This window comes from Callorhinus ursinus, unplaced genomic scaffold, assembly GCF_003265705.2.
Source record: "Callorhinus ursinus isolate GAN/ISIS: 27379988/994484 unplaced genomic scaffold, GSC_fseal_2.0 scaffold10, whole genome shotgun sequence".
Classification (NCBI taxonomy): domain Eukaryota; kingdom Metazoa; phylum Chordata; class Mammalia; order Carnivora; family Otariidae; genus Callorhinus; species Callorhinus ursinus.
In genome coordinates this window covers 27,307,687-27,332,863 of record NW_027397072.1, presented here as the reverse complement: position 1 = coordinate 27,332,863, position 25,177 = coordinate 27,307,687, and the positions used below count along the sequence as shown (strand labels likewise).

General features: G+C 40.6%; 1 protein-coding gene and 1 long non-coding RNA gene across 8 annotated transcripts in view; one reads left to right on the top strand and one right to left on the bottom strand.

Annotated features, from left to right (window-relative positions):
- The window catches only part of LTBP1 (latent transforming growth factor beta binding protein 1), a 387,020-nt gene that overhangs the window by 241,806 nt on the left and 120,037 nt on the right, over positions 1-25,177 (bottom strand). For 6 of the 7 annotated variants that reach the window (XM_073897251.1, XM_073897253.1, XM_073897250.1 and 3 more), the window contains exon 4: positions 9,616-9,785. In XM_073897251.1, coding sequence (XP_073753352.1) covers positions 9,616-9,785 — 170 coding nt within the window. The remainder of the gene's footprint in view (positions 1-9,615; positions 9,786-25,177) is intronic. The other variant, XM_073897249.1, reaches the window with a different exon arrangement.
- Positions 12,143-12,945, top strand: LOC112820934 (uncharacterized). The gene is made up of 3 exons (XR_003207295.2): positions 12,143-12,226; positions 12,306-12,462; positions 12,595-12,945. It is a non-coding gene; the product is annotated as an uncharacterized lncRNA (long non-coding RNA).

Genomic DNA, 25,177 nt, shown 5'->3' with positions numbered 1-25,177 from the left:
CTCTTCTGCCCTGCTAAGGTAATCTAAGAAAAACAGAAGTCAAAGGAACTGGCATGTCAGCAGACCAGATCCATAGGGTTTTCACGGTACAAGGAAGAGTGGAACCCTACAACTCTAAGCTCTGAAATGGTACACTGTCATTCCACCCACACTCCATTACTAAGAGCAAGTCACAGAGCCAAGTTCCAAGTCAATGGGGTAGCAAAGTCCTCTATGCCCACAAGGAAGCCATGGTGAGGAGGAGGAGGGAAGAAAGAATTACATGTAAATAAGATCTACATTTTTATTATTTATTCTGGGATGAAAAAAATGTCATGGAGAAAAGTTAAACAGGACAGGAAAATAGTAACAAAATATACGTGCCTCCCTCTCTCCCTGTAAAAACAAACTAAAGCACACTTAAATCGTGCTTTGTTTTTGTTAAATATCTAGAGTTACAAACACAAAGAAAAAGACCTTTGGACCAGATAGCATCTACCTAACTGAATTACCAAAGGTGGCAAAATATTTCTGAATGACGAATAAAGGGGAAAAAAACATCAAAAGATTTTGTTTGGGGAGTGTTATTCGGGAGCCCTCCAAAGCCAAGCAGAGCCTCCTTCAGCGGCTCTTCGGGGCACGGACACTGAACGCGTGGGAGGAAGAGCTCCGCTTTCTGCGGCGTCGGAGGCAGGCAGTGGCCAGCATGAGATGCACCTGTAGCCGGTAAGTGGGCTTCATTAAAACAAACAGCACAGGGGCGCCTGGGTGACTCAGTCGTTAAGCGTCTGCCTTCGGCTCAGGTCATGATCCCAGGGTCCTGGAATCAAGCCCCGCCTTGGGCGCCCTGCTCCGCGGGAAGCCTGCTTCTCCCTCTCTCACTCCCCCTGCTTGTGTTCCCTCTCTCACTGTGTGTCTCTCTGCCAAATAAATAAAATCTTTTAAAAAATTAAAAACAAAAACACAAACACAGCACAGCTGCCTGGTGCGTGAGGCTCCAGGCATCGTTAGCAGCGAGCCCTCGATCCCACGCAAGCAGCCCAGGGGCCATCTACCATAGGGAACCCCATGACCACCGCCCTCCCACCTGCTGTCCAGATTCTTTGCTTCCCCAAAGCTTTCTATGTCTGTTCCTAGGATATAGGGGTTTTGAAATAACTATGAGGTTTTTCACAAGAGCAACCACGGCCTGTTTAAAGTTTTCATTTAGTTAAAAAGCTGGGACCTTGGAAGCGCAAATGGGGGAAGCGCTGTTAGGGCTACGCGTTTTTTTTTTTTAACGGATACTTGTGAGATGGATAATGTAGGTGGCTGCAAAGAAATAACTCTTTAAATAACACATATTTTTATATGTGATTGAACATGTATGTGTATATATGCATATACATACGGCATACATACACATTTTGTGGTTTACTGCTTTCCTGTCAGAAGAAGTACTCAAATATAATCATATTGCAATTACCTCTTAGGGAAGAAAGGTTTCCCTCCCATTCACAGCCGTGTGTGAACTTGTACTTCCTCTGTACGGGAACACAGAAGTTGGGCAACTGGGTTTCAGTAAAGATACATTTCAATTTAAAAGGGGCTAATACTAAGTAAATATCAAAAAATCATGCAGAACTAAAACGGTAGAAAATTACAACACAAACTCTTTAAAGGTCATAAAATGTAAGGGAGGTAAGGAGCTCTTTACCTCAAAGTGGGGAAGACAGACTCAACACAAGGCAGTAATTTTCAATGCTAAGAGGACCCCTCTTTTAAGGGGACTAACCTGAGTAAATACCAATTCTATTTCAATTCCCTTTGGAATATCTCCTTAGCAATATTTTTGTACAATCTCATTTCTGTTGAATCAAAACCATCAATTCAACTTTAACAATGATTATTTCCTAGAAACTATTTTCTTATTCAGAAATAAAATCAAAGCCCTCCGTTTCTGGCAGAGAAATCCAAAGTCTGAGTAGGAACATCTCTTCAAACACAGATTTTTCTCCTCCTAAAACACTATTTTGTACTTTCCAGGCAACCTGTAAATTCATTCGTGGTATTTTCCCCCACCATTATCACAGTTTGATCACAGAATATTCTGGAACCATACAGGATCTATTCCTCAATATCTTGAACTTGGTCTCAACACCCAGAAATATCCTTGGATTACTTTGTTTATTTATTATGAAATCTGGGACGCTTGGGATTGAAACCTCCTTCTCTGGCACGAAAGGCTGCCCATTGGAGAATTTAGATTACATAACCCTTCACTCTAGGTTTCCTCCACTGTTGTTTTTAATATTGCTGGATAAGCTTCCTGGAAGTGTTTATAATCAGTCTATGTCTACCATTTCCCAGTGATCTTCCACTGTGTGTAAGCGATCAAGAGGCAAAGAGAACGTTCATGTTCACCTACCTTCCTAGACTGGGATGTGATCAGACAACTCCTGGATAAAACATACCACCGGCGCTCACCACCCCCAACTGAGGCACAGTGGCCATGGTAAGACTGCACATATAACCCTCTCTACAGCGAGTAATACCCTGCTCTTCAATGGAATATAGATTCTTGAGGGCGTTGGCTCAGCAAAACCCTGGTCCTTCACCCACATTCACTGGAATGTCTTCTCGAGCATCAGTTTGTACCAAGGAATGCTGCGGCTTTGCCATCTAGGCATTTAAGCCAACAAGAACTTTGCCAGAAATTACTGAAGAATAGGTGATATTCTTTTAGCCATCTATAGTGCTAACATCCACACTGACATACAGCTGGAAACTGGCTCAAGGTTCCTTATTCCCACACACAGAGTGGTGTAGGTGACCGAACAGACCAATCAGGAATTTGATTTCATAAGGCAAAAAGCATGGAGTTTTACCACAATTTCTTCTTTAAAGCAGTCTTTTTTTCCCCCCACCTAGTATTTTAAATGCTAAATTGTTTCTTTGTTAGTTTTCATCAGCTTCTTGGAGGATCTAGCTCCTGGCTGGTCCCACTTCCACTTTGTACCCACTGGTTTGTTGTGGGGCCAATCCCAAAGACATTCATTTGCACCTGACCCAACCAAAGGTGGTCTCCACACAGGGAAGGCTGTCAAGGCTGCAGAACGTGCGCCTACGGAATTCTTCTTCCCCTCAAGTGCACTCTCAGTCCATGGGCAGAGCTTGGCCCCAGTGGGGCTCCCATCAATCAGTAATTGTCGGTGAGGGCAACGCAGACACCTGGAGTTGCCAGCACAAGCAATTTCTCCCTCTGCTCTTTCTTTTCTCCCTTCACACTCATATCCTAAAATGAGGCTTGGGTGGTTCTCAGGACCAGATTCTTCTTTACCTGCATTTTCAAACTGCTCCTCCCCTGACAATCTCCCGATAACAATTCATCCCATGCAGAGCAATCTGGCTCTGATTTCCTCATCTCTGCTGATTGCATATACATTTGTGTTTATCCAATAGCTGGTCCAGGGTTTCTCTCCTCTTTTGTGAAGGGCCAACAGATGGAGGATGAATTTGGTCTTTCTCCCCCACATCACCTTCTATCCCATGGTGGGTGCTCTGAGCTATACCGCAGACTCTCTCTGTGATGACTCAGACTGGCACTGGGCATCCAGAGCCTTTTAGTAGTGTTCTTGTCTACCTCCTTGAAGTGGCCGGGGTAAGCAGAACAATCCCGGCCAAACACTGCCTGCCTCCTAACCTTCAGATTTGTTTTGCCAAAGAAAAAACATTGTCATCTCTGAGCTTTTGCAGAAGCACTGCATTCCCACAGTGAAAACAACCAGGAAGTGCATGGTTTTATGGGTAACGTTACTCTTCGCTGTACCAGTCTGCAACCATACACAATCCTCACTCCAAACACAGGGACTTACTTTTTCAAGGGGGAGACATAACCATCAAACCCTGAAATGCTTCCATGCCTTGTTAGGCTTCTTGATGTCACTGGGAACAAAGCCTGGGGGCTCATGCTAGCACATCCAACCACAGTGTCACTAGAAGTACAAAGAGAAGGTCTCGTGGCCAAAGGGTCCATGCTCTTCACCACCTGGGACTGTGGGCTACAGTCAGGCCAGAGCTGGGATGCGGGGGCTCAGGTAGCAAGGCTGCTGGTGTGAGAACAATGGTATCTTTGCCTCCCCCTCTCAGGCCTGACACCTGGCTGCCTGCTCTATCTTTAAATGGGGGGGGGGGGCAGGAATTCCAGGTAGCCTGTGACCGACTGCTGGGCGGTTGCTGAGCTGCCTGCTCTGTTGCAAGGACTGACAGAAGTCAACAGAGACCACAGGATCCAGGGCTAAGGTGGTCCCGGTGCAAGCACGATTATATTTTCTTCTCTCCAGAGGGGCCCAGTGGGGGCTGCGTACCTTCTTCCTGCACCATGGTGGCTGCTTAGTCAAGCAGCAAGGCTTTGCTTAACACTGAAAGTAGTGAGCTTGTCCGAACTTTGGTAACGTGTGTCTGAAAGGCCAGCAATCCATCTCTCTGCCATATTTCAGCACATCAGAGGAAAAACTGCCAATTCTTTTAAGAGTCTGATTTGTATCGGCTTTTAAAACTTTAAAAAGGTAGCATGTAAAAGAGGACATGTGTCTTTCCTGAAATTTAAAATTTAAATGAAAAACTGAAATGAAATTAAATTTAAAATTTAAATGAAATTAAAGTAAATTTAAGTGAAAGTAAACTAAAATTTTAGATGACTTTAAAACATAAATAACCTCTTTAAAAGCAAAGTCCATCTTGACAGGAAAACAACTGGAATTGGCAATGGAAAATCTGATTTAGAGAAGTTTTAATTTCTAAGTACTTCCAAATATTAAAATATAATAGAAAAAGAGACTAAGCAGCTGTATATTTAAGTCAGAGACTGCCCAGTCTTTTAGCTCTTAGGACTCTTTGCATAACCTGCAAACCATTTCAGTTGCATGAATATTTCTGCTCATCCTAAAGATCTCCTTTTTAAGTAAGTCTACCACCTTTCTTAGGAAGCTCTCCAGTACTTATAGCCCTGAAGATAAAAACGTCCTTCCACCACAGATTATAACAGAAATATTCTCCGCTTTTAACATCATCGAGCACCCCACAGTGTTTTTACTACAACAGCAGATAGTCTGGTGTGAATACTCATTAATTACATTCAAGGTCTTTTTCTAGTGAGTTGTGCCAAACTAATCTCTTTTTGCATGAGTTATTTGGGTTTGTTCCTGGGCATATGTTATACTAATAGTCTCGAATGTTTTTTATAAGATGATTTTTCAAATGTTATCAAGTCACTTTAACTTTTCTTCCGCTGGGTTATAAATACTAAAATAAACACAATAGAATTTGGTTTACATACCCAATTTTTTCCTAGAAGTTACCAAGGAAGATACTGGATAAAGGAGACCCCTCAGCCCATACCATACTTAGAGAGAGCCCAAGGAGCTCCATTCCTGGAGGTCATGCTAAGTCTTTTGTAACTACCTATATGGCGCAAAAAAAAAAAAAAATTGTAAGTACTTTAATTTTTTTAACAGGGCTCTTAATATATTCACAGGTCCACAGGTCATACAACCACCATGACTAATCCCACAATACTTATCAACCCAAAAGAAACTCCTTATTCATAAACAATCACTCCCCATTCCCCCTTCTCCTCAACCCCTAGCAATCACTAATCTACTTTCTGTCTGTATGGATTTGCCTATTCTGGACATTTCGTATAACGGAATTATATGTGATCTGAATCCTTTCATGTCTGGATTCCTTCACTCCACATGTTTTCAAGGTTCATTCATGCTGTGGCATGTATTAGTATTCCATTCCTTTTTTATGGCTGAACAACCCCCTTGTCAGATACACCATATTTTGTTTATATATTCATCAGATGAGAGACACTTTGGTTGTTCTCACTTTTTGGTTGTTATGAATAATGCTGCTATGAACATTTGTATACGAGTTTTTGTATGAACATATGTTTTCAATTCTCTTGGATATATACCTAGAAGTGGAAACGCTGGGTCATATAACAACTATGTTTAACTTTTGGAGGACTTCAGGTGATAGTTTAATGTGATTCAGTCTAGCCAGATGGCAGTTACTGGTTCATCCAATAAAAATGTTATTTCTGTCAATATTAAAAGGCTTTCCTTAAACAACCGGGAGTAACATCCATTATTTTCCCAATTGCTGTGTGGCTTGTCGCTCTAACAGTAAAGGAAACTAGATGTATCGGACTAGAGTGGTCTTCTAGTAGTTCATATTTTTCTGGCTGCCTTCAAACTAGTGAAGATTTATCTGAACATGATGGTGAGGAGGGTGGGTTGCCAGGGACAGTGACAATGAAGGACAGCTGGTTATAGACAGGGCCTCTTGGACAGCTTTTAATTCAATGGCTATGATCTAGGTACCTACAGGTCTAAACTCTAGATGTTTTTCATATACTGAGAGACTAAGGCACTAGATCAGCACCTGGCTAACTTGACCACCCATGAGACTAATCTAGCCAGCCACTCAATTTTTTTTTTTTTTACAACCTGCCAGCTAAGAATGATTTTCACATCTTTAAATTGTCACATTTTCAACAGTTATGTAAGAACCTATATGTAACATCCTCACAATGCCAAGCCTGCAGTATTTACTATCAGATCCTTTAAGAGAAAGTTTACAGACCCCTGCTGTAGCTGATAGTCATGCAAATTAAATTCTCTTAAGACCAATGAATAAAGCACCACTATGCTAGAGACAGCCAGTAAGCAGCAAACACCCAACACAGGATGTTAAGCAACCTGGGAAGTGACTCAGAAGGATGGTAAAGCACAGAACCAAGATAGGAAAAAAGCAGTATGTGCACAGTGGTAAGGGATGACGCGTCAGGTCATCAAAACTCTGGGAAATCCTAATAAAATGTTCATTCTTTGCAGCAGAGAACACCTCCCTAGCAACATGATAGTTTGTTTCTCCCTATCTACTTTGCTTTATCTAGAGAGTGCTAGACATAACATATTAACACACTTTGCTTTACTGAACCCATCCTACCCTGCCCCCACCACTGTCATTCTTTTCCTGCTTCTTCTGGCCATTTCTCTCTAGACCTACCGGGCATCAATGGCAAATCCTTATTCACTGGGCTTGTAGGGCTATGGCTCCCCTATTATAAGGTGATTAATTTACATGATGCTTAGAGCTCTAAGTAAGCATCATGGATGCTGTTTGCATGATATTATTATACCTACATTCATTACAGTAGACCACCTTTTTTATCCCAATTCAACAGGGAAAACAACACTTGTCTTTTGCCAACCTCAGTGTTTTCTCTAGTCACCAAAGCTTCCCAAAAGTTACGGCAGTGGACTGTTATGACACTGGTCGCTAAGTCTCTTTCCAAGACATATTATCCCCACCTGCTGGTAATATCTTGTTTTTCTCATGAGTCAGAATTATCTACTCCTAAAATTGGACCTTAAAAGTCTTCAGCAAAATGAGAGGTTCATCTGTTTACATTTGATCTCTTCTATAAAGATAAAATTAAAGACACTAAAAGTTCCTGCTTTTCCTCAGACTTCCTTACTAACTTTCTCTTCCTTTCTGTTACATGTAAGGTGTCCTTGGGGGCTCCTTTCATCTAATGTGAGGCTGATGTGGGGAGACATTACTTTTAGGTTCTTAGTATTACTCGTTCCTCCTTCCTAGTTTTAATCTTTCTATTGTTGTTCTTACTCAATTTTGCTATTTCCATATTCTCATGGTCCTGCCAAATTACCTCTTTTCAAAACTTTCCCATTAGCCTTCCAGCTCTCAACAGAGTTTCGGGCTCAGCAAAAAATAGCCACATTGCCTTTCCTGGCCTTTCTATATGCCTATTTCTGTTAGTTCCTGGGCCTTTTTTTTTTTTTTCTTTTGAACAGCAATTAACTCCTGGGGACTTTGAGCAGAGAACCCCATCACTGTGACTATGTCTTAGTGTGAATTACTATACTAGCTCCCAGCTATGGAAAAACTACATTTAAACAGAAAGGTTGGGAAATTTATGGACAATACAGATAAACTTCTCTCCCTGTTTTTCTAAAATATAATTTCATCTTCTAGAAGACACTTCAACAAAGGTCTGAGAGTTTAAAATACACACACATCGTGGGACCAGTCATTCCAATAACGAATCATCAACAAACCCAAACCAGTCCCGGCTCTAGACTCAATACCAGTGATTCTCAGACCACCTTTTCCTGACACTTCCATAGAGTTCAAAATTCTCTTCCTTACCAGTAAGGTTATAAGCTTCCAAAAACTTTCCTCCCATCACATTCTAATTCTGGAAAGATTCTACGAAATCCCTGATCTATATAAAAACCCAAAGAAATAATAAGTATACCTCTTTGGGGTTATTTTTTAAATTAAGATTAGAAAAATATTATATACTCAGGGATATTCACAAAGAACAGGTTATGAAGCACTTACACCAAAGGGTCTTTAAAAACAAGATGGACACCTCTATTGTTATGCAAATAACTTGAAAGTATCTTGCCAAAAAGACAAGGAGATAATCTATAGGATTTCTCCATTCTTCCCTCTTGAAAATCCCCAGAGCTTGCTGTCCTCATGGGCCCTGTGAATCTCATCACCTTATTGCTCTGGGGAATCCAGCCTCAGGTCACGGAGCAGAATTTTCTCAAAAGATGAAAAATACAAGGTGCAAACCTTACACGAGATACTTTTTCTTAAGTCACCAATTCTAAGGGAAGAGTCAATCACTCTAGAATGGTGACCAATGCAGGGAGGTGGGGATGGGCCCAGGGAATGAAACCCATACAGATACAGACTTCTGAAGGGCCCAACAGTCGTAAAAACTCTGTCTCAGCTCTTTGCACTGTGTTTGGTGGTGAAAGACACTCCTTTTCAACCGAACAACTGGCATTCTCCTCTATTACTTGTGGCTCAGGCAATAAGTCAGTGTGAGACGGAGCAGGAAGCTGCTGGAAGGAGGGCGTGTGTCTAGCTCTCGGCTCTGAATGGTCTGCGCCTCACTCCAGAACGTTTCCTCCAGATGCTGCAAGCAGACACTCCGTAATACCTAAACCACAAATCATCACATTCCCCACCCTTTGAACCCGGGCTTGTCCTTGAGCTTCCCACATAGTGAGATAGTAACCAAGCTGGCCTCGGATACAATCGCTCTTTACAAATTCAGACGAAAACCTGACACACCATCTGCTCCATAGACTAGAAAGTGGACCTCATGTCATAAAAATATCCGCTGGAGGTGAACCTCAGAGAGTAATGCAGGGCATTTCAGACATTTCACAGGGCATGAATCCTGGCTAGCTTACTAAAGAAAATATTTTATCAATGTAAACAGGTCGGGCATACAACTGTATCTAAAAGGAGAACAAGTATGTCTCAGAAATGGAGTCATCTTGCAGAAACAGAATTACAGGCAGGTCACTGCAGATTCTCTGCCAACATCCAAGGAAACTGCCTTTCCTCCAAATAAAGAAAATGGGCCACTGTCTGGTTGTTTGGGGAACCAGGGTGGGTTTGTTGTGTTTGGGTTGTTTTGGTTTTTTTTTACGACTCTGAAGTTTTATCCACTGTGACATATTAAAGCCATCTAAACCAAACAAAGTATTTCCAAACTATGATACTGTAACTTAGAAAAATCATTGACCAGACTATACTCACACTGAAAAGGTGCCGTGACTTGACCCTGCCCGTATCTCGAAGGGAACGAACCTTCAGTGGACTGCTCTCCCGAAATCACCTTCTGCGCTGCAAAGTACTTGGGCTTGAGCACATATTCCTGGGTCTGGCCGTGATGAATCATCACATTCTGTGAGGAAAGGGGTGTCACTCTGGGAAGAACAAAGCCAGGATAGGGAAATTAATTATGGATTTATAAGGCTAAGATGGGAAAAATAAGAAATTAAACTCAAAAGGAAAGAGATTTCGCACAAGGCTCAATTTTTCCTTCAAATACTATAGCTGACCATTTATAACACAAGGAACTAACCACTTACACATAGAAACCTTAACTCAGGGCACCTGGGTGGCTCAGTTGGTTAAGCATCCGACTCCTCGTTTTGGCTCAGGTCATGATCTGGGGGTTGTGAGACTAATCCCTGTATCGGGCTCCACACTCAGCAGAGTCTGTCTCCCTCTCCCCCTCCCCCTAGCTCGTGCACTCTCTCTCTCTGTCTCTCTCTCTCAATAATCTAGAAAAAGAGAGAGAGAGAGAGAGAAAGAAAGAGAGAGAATCCTTAAAAGGGACTCTGCCTCTCTAGTCAAGAAGCATAGGCTAAAGAGGCCACCACAGGTGGATTCTATCACAGGATTCAGAGCAAAGTTACCACAGCCTGTATGCAGAACACAGGACATTTATATGTAAGAAAGACAATGACCTATACATGAGCAGGTACATATATTTAAAAAGTGCATTTGAAATACACTGATAAGTAGGCAGTATTAGAAATGCAAAGAGGGGAAAGGAAGAAGGAAAAACAGAAAGAAGGCTATGCAAGAAATCACGCGCTTGATCAGTTATGCAAAACTAACTCTCAACAGTCAGAGCCTGAAGAGTAAAGGGTGGGACCTTCCTAATGATAGAAGATGGGCAAGCTCTCAGCCTCACCTTCCTAACCTGTACCACAGAACCTCCGTCACACAGGGCAAAGAAAAAATGCTCATAAAAAATCTGAACACACAAAAACTGGAAAAAAAAAGAATTTTTTAAATTATCTTTTGAAATATAATTATGATAAGGAAGAAACATTCAACTTTTTCTAGTTAACATTTAAATATTTTATGCTGTATCTCATAATAACTAAAACCGTACTATTCTGGTTAAATGTTTTACAATGACTAGTTCCTAAGAATAATAACAATGGTAAGAATGACTAATCACAATCTCATTTCTTCAATACCACGAATCAAGAACTCTGGGGACTTCTAAACACAATGACTGTGTATTCACCCTCCGGCCCAACCATTTTCTATGACAGTTCTCTTTTGTTACATGTAATGGAAACTGTTTTTTTAAATAATTTTTTAATTTTAATTCCAGTATATTTAACATACAGTGTTATATTAGTTCTGGGTATTTTATCCAAACAATACAAAAACACTAATTCAAAGGGATACATGCACCCCAATGTTTATAGCCGCATTATCTACAATAGCCAAGATATGGAAGCAGCCCAAGGGTCCATCGATAGATGAATGGACAAAGAAGATGTGGTAATATATACACAATGGAATACTATTCAGCATGTAAAATTTAAAACAATAAACCTTTGCCCAGATTTAGTAATTCCCTGGGGAACAGAACTAAAATCATTAGCTAAGCAAGACTAATAAATAATCAAACAATATAAAGATACACCAATTCCAAAAAATGCTTAATTGCTACCAAAACTGCTGAGACAGAGCATTTTAGCAGCAAACTGGGCCTATGAAAGGTGACCTCTCCAGTAGTAACCTTGAATTTTATCAAATGTGGCACATTAAAGCCATCTAAACCAATCAAAATATTTCCAAACTATGATACATGAACTTGGGAAATGGTTGACTGGGATATAATCACACTGATAAGGTACCCCAAAGCCCCAAAGATTGTCCCTAATGAGGGACTCTAAATGAGAGGAAGAAATGACACTGTGACAGGGGAGTATGAAAGGTCAATTGTCAAGCCACCCAAAACACCACCACACAGTGTCTCCTCAAAAGCAGGAACAGTCCTGAATAAAGTCAGTCTATGTGACTGACTCTAACTGGAGCTGATGAATGAGCTATTCTGCAGGACAAGGCGTCCACGAGAATGAAGGAAGAGGGGGGGATGAAGACTGCTTCCCTCTTAGCAAGTCAGGGACCTCGATCCACCACTCTAAAGCTTGGAGTTGCAGGAAAGCCTAGGAAAATCCACCCTGGACTTGAGTTTTCCCAGACACAATTCCATGAAAGGGTACTCCCTCTATCACTAGACTAATGACTCAAATTGCTAAAAGCCTAAGTAAGGCTTAACGTTGTAAACACTTTTGTTTTGATGATGTAAGTGTTGGTTTGAACGTTAAGTGTGTTTGGTTGGGATTGAGTAGAAAGTGTAACAGCTGGACACATCTGGCGGTGAGTGATAAGAACAAGTCTACTCCATCAGCCTCGTGAAAACAGGAAGCCCTTCTCATCTCCGGGGCAACTCACTCCCCAGCGATGCTGTCATCCTGTCACTATGCTGCTGGCCCCTGCTGGCAGAAGTATTCCTGTTCACGAGAAGACAGCATCCAGCTCTGACCGTTGCCAGGTAGGATGGACTCGGGGTCGGGGCGGGGGGAGATCTGCCTCCTAGTTGAGGTCCTCCCTTCTTTCCCTTCTGAATCAAGGAAGTGAGAGGCACCAAGAAATGAGCTGAAAGCTTACCTATGGGCTCCTTTTCCCAGCACCTCACTGGAAAGTAATGAACAAACAAGGAAGACGGGCTTACCGGGTCTCGAACTTGAGCAACAACCCTCAGCCATCATGGACTTAAGGAAATGAGCAGTGAGTAAATGCCAGTGTAATGGTACTTAAGTCTTAACTGCAGTAGAAGCACCTGCCAAAGTCACAGATTGCAAATATGGAGCTACACCCGAACTGCGCTTCCCTTTCTCCATCACCCTTCCTTTTCCCCAGTGCCAGTGTGTCACCACACAGGAATAGACTGAAGCCACTCTGCATGACAGCCCCACAGAGAAAGAAGCAAAACCATGGATGGCGGCATCACATGGGGCAAACGGAGGAAACTGTGCGATCACTCATTTCACAAATACACGATTTGCATCTTCTCTCTTCCTCCCTTGATGGTTGGCGTCCACTTTGCCCGCTAACGCCATCATCCGTTACAAATGAAAAAGCCTTACAAATACATATCCTCTTTAACTCTTCTCTTTTACCCGAGTATTTCAGGAATAATCTCTCTCCTTTCATTCCAATTGGGATTTTCTCCATTCTTCCCTCCTCCCGGGGCTTGGGGGGAGGGAGGGAGACTCAACTATCACTAGTGAACATCAGGTTTGTCAGAGCATTACAATTTTTTTTTTTAAAGAGAACTAAAGTATTTGAGAAAATTAAGTTAGAAATGAAAACTGTAGGACCTCTGGTTCAAAATGTTTTGGTTTTTGTGTGTTTTTTTTTTTTAGGTACCTATATATCTCACCTTCCTCCAAAGATGCCCTTAAAATTTTAAGGAATAAAAAAAGATTTAATTCAGAGTTGACATTTGGCTGTTACCCAACAGTACAGCCACACTAGTCATTAAAATATGGCAATATTCTGGTCTGATAAAGAGCTGCTATCCCAAGACCTTTAGTGCCCCTCCCTCCTCCCTCCACTGGGTGCCCCCAAGACATACGTCCCTTCAATCCTGTAAATAAGGAGTTAACACTTGGCAGAGCTGGATCCCTAGGTCTCTGTTCCAGCATCCCTTCAGATTAGTCAATACCTGTGCCACACAGGGTACTAAATATGGTTTGTTGTACCCATTAATAAACCCACAAGAGATATTCCAACAAATCTGTAAGATTCAAAGTGGATTGAGAAATGTTGACTGTTGCAGCAGCATGGAGGAAGCCACGGCCTGAAAAATATTCTCCTAATTTCTTTTAGTTCAACCTGCAGTAAGAAGTCCATTTTACTTGAGACCCAATTCACATGTACATATGGGTCTGTGTTTTTATATAACTAAAACAAGTGTTATGAAACAATATTTACCCTTTGCATGTGTAGGACACTTTGAGATTTTTGTCCTCTAATCTGTTTTTTAAGTGACAGTCTTGAACCACTACAGTGATTTCATGACTTCATGACTCCCTAATGGGTTGCAACCAGTAGGCTTAAGGGCACTGGTCAAGAATCACTCTGTGAGGCAAAGGCACAAAGGAGACAATATTCTCTGGGAAACACAGAGGAGGTTTGGACCCGAAACCAAGTAAAGCAAAGGGTGATAAAAAGTAGGGCTGATCACTGGTGCCTTAACTAAAAATCTATATATAAAGGCAGCTATCCTCCCCAACTCTAGCAAACAAAGCATCCAGATGTCAGACTTCTACTCTTCTCAGGGGGAAAAAAAAAAAGAGTACTCTTCTCTAAAAGAATGGAACTAGGTTGTATAAACCACAAAACTTACTGCTCCCTACTCCCAGAGTAAGGCCTTCTTATTCTGGATTCTGGGTTCCCCTAGCTCAAAAGACTGGTCTCCCATTTTTCCCCTAAAAAGAAGCCTGCTGGGAAATCAGGAAGACAGGGAGCTCTGGGAGAATGATGCCAGGGGGAAAAGGAGTCACAAGAATGGAAAATATGGTTATGAATTTTGGAGACACTTGACTATATGGTATAAATGCAACTGTTGGAAAGAAAAATGGAGAATACACTCAAATTTGATGCTAGGAACACTCTCCTTTGAGAAGCATGCATGAGAGCAAAGGACAGACAGAGAGAGAGAAACCCAAGCACTGAGTGGTACATCGACAGACAAAATATTACAAACGCTATAACTGTCAGAAACAACTGGGTTCCCAGCTTTGGTGATATTAATGTACAGAATTAGCTAGAGAAGGTTGGAAGATTCTTGAAGAGGAGGAGAAGGGGAGGGAAGACTGGGAGAGCCACTGCCCTTGCCTTATAAAATGCAGGGTCATCAGATACTATTCATGACCTTGACAGATGACACTGACAGAAGAAGAAATAGAAGCCTAAATGTGCCATTGGGGTGTACACAAGCTATGAAAATGAAATAATGATTTTGAGAGAAAGGGTGGGGAGTAAGATGTGAAGTAAATAAGCTAAATCTTCACCTCCTAGGGCAAGAAGTATTCAGACAATACTTAAAAGGAATAAATGAAGAAATGGCTGGGTGGAGCTAAGGACCCAGAAGGACCCATAGGACTTGATGATTAAATGCAGGACAGCTGGGGACAAAAGGCAAAGGGCTCAAGTGACAAGGAAAGGTTTCGAGCCTGGTTGACTGGACAGGTATTTTTGTTCAAGGCCAAGGGGAAAAGAAACAGCAAAGAAGCATGCTGAGTTATGGCAGGCAGAAGAAAGGGTCAGTCTGTGAGGATGGTGATCATGTTAGAGACAGAACACGGAGCAAGTCTCTGAGGGGCAATTAGGGAAAGCCTCCAAGATGAGGAAAAGTGATGTTCAAAGAGGAGCCAACTTCTTCAAAGGCAAAAATGTTTCAGAAAAAAAGAACACAGAACCACATGGTCTGGAGGACATTCACACGTAAGGGTAGAGACATAAAGAGAAAATGGGGGGGAAATTAGGAGAAAAACAAGAATAACGTGGGTCCAGAAATGATAAATGGAAGAAAGTTCCTAGGAGGAAAGGAGAGAGGACCACCTGCCAACTGCAACAGAAAAAGCAGGGAAAGAAATGAGGAAAGGCCACGCCTGGGTTGGGGAGGTCACTGGCACCATTCACAGTGCGTTTTCAGCAGTGACAGGAGTGTGGCTGCAGTGGGCCATCCATTTGACAGGTGGCGAAAGACAGAAAAGGAAACAGAGGCCGGAGCTTAGGGGAAGAGCTGGCCATCTGAAGACCCGAATCCGTGGAAACCTCTGTATCTTTATAAGCAGCAGGGAAACAATCCCATACAACTTCTTTCCTTAAAAGAAAGGATTAGTCACACTGTTTACACTGCTGCCTTCATAGTGGCAATTTTTGGCACACGTATGGACTAAACTTTTCCATATTTCTACTAGACTCATTATTTGACCTGTGGAACGGGTGGGAGGATCTGGCAAAACACAAGCCCCTTTCCACTTAAGGAAAGAGCTTTGGACCTCACAGAAGGAAACCCCCAACAGGCCATAAAATGTTTCCCACAGAAGGCCAGTCTAACACGATCCAAACCTTTCCCCGATGTGTAGCATACTCAGGTTTATAATCAAGACTAAGAGAAACCAGAAGGGGAAGAAAACAGAGCTAGAGGAGGAAGCCACGAAGGGTCACCTCCAGACTTCCAGGGTCAGTTTCTCCTGACAAAATGCAAGCGATCCTAGGTGACTTGCATGGGTTCCAAACTGTTCAGAAGCAGGGGTACCTGCTACTCAAGGAACAGGCGGTGTGCTCAAGTACAGGAGATGCCAGCTATGGTCTGACGGAGGAAACAGAGTTCTCGAGGCTGATAAGCACAGAGGGAAGGACCAAAAAAAAAGCATACGGCTAAGAAGAGGTCACGAGGCATAATAACACACATGTGAAGGGAGACTAATTTTTGTGGTGAGCCCATTCATACAGAATTATCTTCCAGACCAAGGAAAGGATTAGGAAGTAAAAGGTTGCTGATGACGAGATCAAAGGGCAGCACAGACAGACAGCACAGACAGACTGCCAGTAACAGGATAAGGGAGAGCCGGAGTCTGCCAGAACACACACAGTGAAAGTAAAATGAAACAAGCAAAGACACAGTCTGGAGAACAGAAGGAAAGAAAAGAGTATATGAAAAATCTAAGTGTAGGGGACAGACCAGTAGGGGATTGAGGAAATGAAATGAAAGAAGGTAGATATTGCGGGGGGAGAGGGAAAGCATGGAAATGAAGTAAACTGTGGTGGTCATCATTAATAAACACGGAAAACACATCCAAGTACTTTGGGAACTAATTTTCTTTGGCAAGTGGTTCTTTCCTGGGAGTGATTTTGCCCCCATGGGCATCTGGCAATATCAGAGACATTTTCAAATGTTACAACTCAGAGGTAAGGGGCTCAATCCCGTGGGGAGAAGCCAGGGAGCTACTGAATGTCCTATAACGTACAGGACAGTCCTCCACAAGAAGGAATTACCTGGCCCCAAAAGTCAGTAGGGCCAAGGCTGAAAAACCCTATTCTCAACATGTGCTACTCTCCCCAAACGATTTTAATAGACATGAGTAAAGAGCAAATGGCCTGTAGGAATGGCAATGAAAAGCTTTAGAGGAGATAAAACCTGCACAACCTCCTATGTGTTTTGTAAGCCCTATGAGGCCAGGGACGCAGCCCTGGCCTCAGGTTCCCTGGCCGGAAACCTGCAAGGGGGGCTAGCCTATCACTGAAAATGGTATGGAATAGAGATTTTTAAAAAAATCATTTACTAGAAGCCCTTGCAGGAACAGTACAACATAGAGTTGGGAAGAACTTTTTGTTAAACTACTTAGCAAGGGAAGGGAGTGTGCCATGAAGAGATGGTAGAAAAAGAGCTGCCAAATGCTTTCTAAGGCGGGCGAGTCCAATCGACCATACGTGTTTAGTTATGCCAAGAAGGTCACACGTGTTCGGGGCTTGGTGTGAACCGTCGGGGTAACAGACAAAGCTGAGTGCTGCACCTACAATTTCCCACATCTGCCCTGTCTTCAAATGGTCCTCCACATCTTCTCTAAAGAAATGTCTAATCTGAGGTGTCTCACAACTGGTCCCCGAGAGGGAACCTGTGTCTCCACACAGCCCTGGTTAGTAGATACTCTTCTTTTTCTTTTTCTTTTTTTTAAAGATTTTATTTTTGACAGAGAGAGAGAGAGAGAACACAAGCAGGGGAAGAGCAGAGGGAAAGGGAGAAGCAGACTCCCCGCTGAGCAGGGAGCCTGATGCGGGGCTCGATCCCAGGACCCCGGGATCATGACCTGAGCCGAAGGCAGACGCTTAACCATCTGAGCCACCCAGGTGCCCCTAGGAGATACTCTTCTGAACATGACTGCTACATGAAAACATCCCAGGAATTCTCAACCCATCTAATCCCAAGTTCCTTGAGGAGGGGAAAATATAATCAAAGAGCTGTAATGAAGAGGAAATTTTAAGAAGCAGGGAGGAAAAGGCCTCCCCTTGGAAAGTTTAATAAAATAATCCCAACACTTCGGAAATAAAAAATGAAGTTGGCTGAAATTAAGTGCTTGGGGAAAAAAAAAAAAAGGAAATGGTCTAAACAACTCAATTAAAAACCAGAGCTTGTCAGACTGGTTAGAAAGCAAGACCCAACTACACAGCTGCCTACAACAAACCCACCTTAACTATAAAGACACACATGTTAAAAGCAAAAGAATGAGAAAAGATTTCACATGTTCACGTGAATCAGAACAAATCTGGAGTAGCTAGGACTATGTTAGTAACAGGCAGAGTAGATTTCAGAGCAAAGATTATTACTAAGGATAAAAAGGATCATTCCATAAGGATAAAGGGTCAATTCATCAAGAGGACACCAAGAATCCGAAACAGCTGTGCACTTGATAACAGAGCTTCAAAATATGTGAAGCAAAAATTGTTTTAAAAAAAAAGAGCCATGAGAAACAGATAATTTTGTTTTAGTTCCTGTTTCAATACCCGTTTAAAAAATGGACAAAACAAGCACACGGAAAATCAGTGAGGATATAAAAGACCTAACACTATCAATCAACTTAACCTAATTGACATTCATAGAACACCACACCCAACAACAGCTGAACACATGTTTTTCAAGTGCATACAGAGTATTTACCAAGATAGACCATTTGGGCATATAAAAAGTGTCAGTAATGTTTAAAGGATTTGAGTCATACAAACTATGTTCTCTGGCCATCATGAAATTAAATCAGAAATCAGTAACAGAAAGATCTCTGGAAAATCCTCTAAATATTTGTAAACTAAAAACCAAACTAAATTTGTGAACTTCAAAGCAACCAAAGGATTCACAGAACTAGAACAATCCTAAAATTTGTATGGAACCACAAAAGACTCCAAATAGCCAAAGCAAACTTGAAAACAAAAAGCAAAGCTGGAGGCATCACAATTCTGGACCTTAAGTTATATCACAAAGCTGTAGTGATCAAGACAGTATGGTACTGGCACAAAAACAGACACAAAGATAATGGAACAGAATGGAAAACCCAGAAATAAACGCACAACTGCATGGTCAATTAATCTTCGACAAAGCAGCAAAGAATACCCAATGGAAAAAAGACAGTCTCTTCATCTTCAACAAACGGTGTTGGGAAAAATGGACAGCAACATGGAGAAGAATGAAACTGGGCAACTTCCTTACACCATACACAAAAATAAATCCAAAATGGATAAAAGACCTAAATGTGAGACAGAAAACCATCAAAATCCTAGAGAACACAGACTGTAACCTCTTTGACATCGGCTGTAGCAACTTCTTACTAAACATGTCTCCTGAGGCAAAGGAAACAAAAACAAAAATAGACAATTGGGACTTCATCAAAATAAAAAACTTCTGCACAGCGAAGGAAACAATCGACAAAACTGAAAGGCAACCTACAGAATGGGAGAAGATATTTGCAAATGACATATCTGATAAAAGTTTAGCATCCAAAATCTATAAAGAATTTATCAAACTCAATACCCAAAAAACAAATAATATAGTTAAAAAATGGGCAGAAGACATGAATAGACATTTTTCCAAAGAAGACATACCAATGGCCAACGGACACATTAAAAAAATGCTCAACATCACTGATCATCAAGGAAATACAAATCAAAACTACAAGGAGATACCACCTCACACCTGTCAGAATGGCTCAAAATAAACAACACAAGAAACAACAGGTGTTGGTGAGGATGTAGAGAAAGGGGAACCCTCTTGCCATGTTGGTGGGAACGCAAACTGGTGCAGCCGCTCTGGAAAACAGTATGGAGGTTCCTCAAAAAGTTAAAAATAGAACTACCCTAAGATTCCCTAAGATCCAGCAATTGTGCTACTAAAGAATACAAGAATACAAAAAAAAGTCATTCAAAGGCCTACATGCACCCCAATGTTTACAGATTATTTACAATAGCCAAATTATGGAAAGAGCCCAAATTTCCACTGACTGATGAATGGATAAAGAAGATGTAGCATTTGTGTGGAATATTACTCAGCCACAGAAAAGAATGAAATCTTGTCATCTGCTACAATTGGAATGGAGCTAGAGAATATTATGCTAAGCAAAATCAGTCAGAGAAAGACAAATACCATATGGTTTCACTCATATGTGGAGTTTAAGAAACAAACTTAAACTTTGTTTAAGAAACAAAATACAAGATCATAGAGGGAGAAAAGGGAGACAGACAAACCAAGAAACAGATTCTTAACTAGAGAGAACAAATGGATGGTTACCAGAGGGGAGGTGGGTGGGGGCTGAGTCACACAGGTGATGGGATAAAGGAAGGCACTTGCTGTGACAACTGCTCAAGTGTTATACAGAAGTATCAAATTACTATATTATACACCTGAAACCAATATTACACTGTGTTAACTAACTGGAATTTAAATAAAAAGTTTAAAAAAAAGATAAACAGGTCCTGGGAAATCTAATATATACCATACATATTGCATGGTGGCTATAGTTAATATTATGATATTTGCAAGTCTAAATTTTCTAAGAGGGTTGATTGCAAGTGTTCTCACCACAATAACTTGTGAAGTAATAAACGTTAATTAGCTTGATTGTGTAATTATTTCACAATGTGTATGCATATCAAGCCATCACATTATAGACCTTAAATATGCAAATTTTTGTCAATTTAAAAATAAAAAACCAAAGGATCAAAGAAGAAATCCAAAGAAAAATTCAAAATTATTTTGAACTGAAAAATGAAAACACAACCTATCTAAGTTTATGGGATGCTGCTCAACCATTATCAAGGAGTAAACGTGTAGGGCTAAATACCTGTATTAGAAATGAAGATCTCAAATCAATGGCCTCAGCTTCCACATAGAGAAACTAGAAAAAAAAATGCAACTCAAAATGGAGAGGAAATGAAATAAAGGTCAGGGCAGAAATCAATGAAATACAGAAATAGAGAAAAATCACTAAACCCAAAAGCTGTTTGAGATCAGTGAAACTGATAAAACTAGCTAGACTGATTTTAAAAAACAAGCAAAGAAAGACACAAATTCTATCAGAAATGGGAAGGGTGATGTCACTATAGATCCAAAAGGTCAAAAGGTCTAAGGGAATAATTTGAAGAAGCCCCCATTAGCCAAGGATGAAACAATTTCAGCATTGGTAAGAAAAAGTGATGATTTGAAATATTTCATATGTGTTTAAATACATTCATTCATTTTAAAAAAATCACAAGTGGGGACACCTAGGTGGCTCAGTTGGTTAACGTCTGACTCTTGATCTCAGGGTCATAAGTTCAAGCCCCGAGTTGTTCAAAAAAAAAGAAGACGACGACAAAAAAATCCTAACTCACCTTTGGAAAATGCTGATAATCAACTCGTTTCAAAACTGGTCAATGAAAGGATAGAATCAAGCATAGTATACCCTCATGTGATGGGTATTTTTGTATGTCAACTTGGAGGATACTTTTGGATGAGACTAACGCTTAAGTCACTGCACCAGGTAAACAGATGACCCTTCATAATGTGGGTGAGTTGAAGGCCTCCCTGGCTAACAGCAAACTCTTAGCAGACTGTTTGAAATTTACCTGCACCACTCGTTCTCCTGGGTCTATACCTGGGTCTATTCCCCATCAATAAATCTCTTTACATATACGCGCATCCTTGCTGGTTCTGTTTCTCTGGAGAAGCCTAATATGCCCACTACCTTCCCTATACAAACTGAAGCCCAGTCAAATAATTGAGGAAAGGAAGTAAAAAAGGAACAGGATTAAAACACCATTGTTTGCAAGCCCTTATAAAACGTAGGTGCTGATCACCAATGGCTGCTAACATCACAAAGAGAGACAATGCGTTCTGATAGAAGAGCGGGACCCTACTTATGAAGAAGTCCAATCAAAAATCAAACTCAAATCTGACCAAGCCTCTAGATCTATACACATTTATATGAAATTCAGCGGGGCAGAATACCTGTTAGCATTACAGGGGTACAACAAACAAAATCTATAGGTTCTGCAAGAAATTTCAAGTAAAAAGAGAGGAGTTTAAAAGATTTGAGAAATATAGATCTACTGCAGTGGATGAACATTGTTTCGATCCTGATGTGAACAAGTAGGAAGTACTTATGAAACATTTAGGGAAATTTAAATGCCTGGATTTTTATTGATATTATTTGTTTTGGATAGGCTAATAGTCTTACAGCTACTTATTAAGGGCCCGTATCTTTTACAGACACATGCTGAAACATTTATAGATTGATTTCAGAGGGAGGGAGAGAAGCAGACTGAGTATAAACAAAACAACTAATTTTGGATGGTTAAGCATGAAAACTGCTGCGTGGGTACTGTGAGGTATTTTTATACTATGTTCTCTGTTATTTTTGTGTTTAAACTATTCTATAAGAGTTTACAAAATATAAATATCCTACAACAATTACCTTTTGTGATTTTTTTTAACCTGTATCAAATCACATATTTACAAGTACTCTGAAAAGGAGAAAACACTCTATGAGTAAGATAGCAATGTTACTTATTCACAAAAAGAAAAAAGGAGACCAACAAACACCGAGAGAGGAAAAAAAGGATGAAATGGAAAATTTCAGCAATGCATATCCCCTTTTTCCTCCTATCGCTAATTACAGAGGCTACATGCTAATGAGGCAGATATCCTATCTGCCAAGAATGAGGTAACTATTCAACAGCCCTGAAAAACCCAGAAGACTAAAATCATCAGAACCTTGACCTGGATTAAGTTATTTAGCAAGTAACCATGGAAGGAAATATTGTTAATAACTAAAGTCCTTAGTTTGTCAAAAATGAGCTGGCACATTTGGTTATTTGAGACAATCTCCCTGAACACAAACTAAAAAGGAACTGTCGTCATCGATTTATCTGGACTAATAAGAAAGGCCAGAGGAAACCTAAATACAATCCAAAAAAATTCCAAAATGTAAACAATAAGGCTTCTACCCTCTTGGGAAGCTGCCAACTGCAAGGTTTTTTAATCAAATTTTAGGAATCAAATCCTGACTCTACTACTTACCATGGGAAGGGGAGAATTACCTCAATGTCCTCATTGTAATCTAAGGGTAATAACATCCACCTCACAACATTAACATGAAGGCAAACACAAAATGTGATTTCATTTTTTTTCCTGAAATGTGTGGAAATACCTAGCACAATACCTGACACACCCTCTGGAGTGGTCAATTCTTTCTTTCTCCTCCACTAGGTAAGGAGGACAGCACAAAAACAGAATTTCACCCCTCTGGTTATATTCGAGTTCATATTCAGAAATGACTCAGTATAGTTAAGAGAAAAGCAACATTTGTTTCAAAGTTTTATAAGCAACTTCAGATCTTTTCTTTTAAGACTGTGAGTTCAGAATTTATAGTCCCATTCAGCAACCTTGAGGTCAGTTGTTCATACTGATACACTTAGAAAGGAAAGCCCTCCATGGGCTTGCAACTGTCAAGGAACCCAGCACCACAGCTGCTATGAAATAGAGTTTGGTAGTTCCTCAAACAAATAAACAAACAAAAAAACATAGAATGACTGTATGATCTAGCAATTCCGCTCAAGGTATAAACCCAAAACAACTGAAGGCAAGGTACTCAAAAAGACAACTGTACACCAAAGTTCATTGCAGCATCATTCATAATAGTCAAAAAGGTAGAAACAACCCAAGATATGCCCTTCACAGATGAATGGATCAACAAATTGTGATACATACATACAATGGAATATGATCCAACTCTACAAAGGAATGAAGTTCTGACACATGTTATGATCTTGGAAAATGTTATGCCAAGTGAAATAAGCCAGATTAAAAAGGACAAATTTTGTACAATTTTTATGAGGTACCTAGAATAGGCAAATTTATAGACACAAAGTAGAATGAATAGGGATAAGGGATGAAAGTTTTGTTTAATAGGTACAAAGTTTCTGGTTTGGGGTGAGGAAAGTTTTGGAAACAGTGGTGATAGTTGTACGATGCCCTGAATGTAATTAATGCTAATGAATTATACACTTAAAATGGTTAAAATGGCAAATTTTGTTATCTATGTTTTACCACAATTAGGAAAAAAAAACTTACATAATAAAGATCCCAGATCTATTTAAAAAAAAAAAAATAGCACTACAGTCAGAGAAGAAGGGAGAAGGCAGGTTTCTTAGGCCCTGACCTCCAGCCTCCAGGATTTCTGGTAATACAGCAATAAGACTTGTTCATCTCAGGAAATCCCAAGTATGTTCTTGTCCCCTTTTAGCCAACTGTTTAAGACACCAATTCTACGGTAATGATCAGGTCTATGGTTCCGTCCCCTATATTATCACTTCAATCTTTTTTTCCTCCTGCTTTCTGAAACTCTTTGAGTAGCCACTCCTTGAACACACTGAGATTTCGGCCTCGGCAGGCCTAATGCTTTACATTCTCCAATGACCCTCCTCTTACAGCAATGAAGGAATTAACATCCTGTTTGCCAGACATGGGAAATAACCTCTATCCACTTGCCTAGGAAGACTTTCATACTTAATTGTGCTCATTCTCCAAATTCTTCCTCCCCAGCATTGTGGTTAGCTGTTATATTTATGTGAATTTTTTTAGTCAACTCTCCATCATGGACCCTGGTGGCAGCAGGAAGAGACATTCATGGTTTTTGGGTTTATGCTAACTTCATATACTCCCTCTCATTACCTGTAAACCTGGAAAAATAGAACAAGATAGTGGGAACATGTCAAACACAACTACTCTTTCACTATTTCCCCCTTCCTGATTACCAACATCTTCCTTACACAGAGCTCTTTGAAGGGCATCTAGAGAGTGTCAAGGACAGATGCAATGGGTACAAGGATCCAAGAGCTCACTTCTCCAGGGCAAGGCATTCACAGAATTCAAGGTGGAGGAAGGATCAACAGCACTGAATCAGATTTGGTAAATTAAAATCATACCACTGAATCTGTAAGCCAAGGGTCAGAGTCCTATCCATAAAGCAGAGGGATCTATGAGACAAGCTCCCAAGTCCCCCAGCTCTGAAATTCAGTTATAAACACATCAACAACCCTAACTCCAAAACTGTTCTCTAATCACATTAAGAAATATTTCATATAGGATGTATTTGTTTTTAATGTAGTATACATTTAGGTATCTGTTAAAGTAGAAAGAGAATCTCTCAATATTTTATTTTCCCACATTGAAGCTACATAAAAAAGAAAATTCTTTCAATTTTTAAGGTGAATGCAATAAACTCTGTTTTCCCCAAATGGCCTTGTTTTTTTCTATTACAATTGCTGCTAAACTAGGTCACCTAAGTAATAAATATTGAAAGCATTTAACCAAATTCAAACATCTGTTTCAATCCTCTTTTAGGGCTTGATCCAGCTGAAACAAAATACCCACTGCCGTACAGGACCTGCAAGATCCACGCTG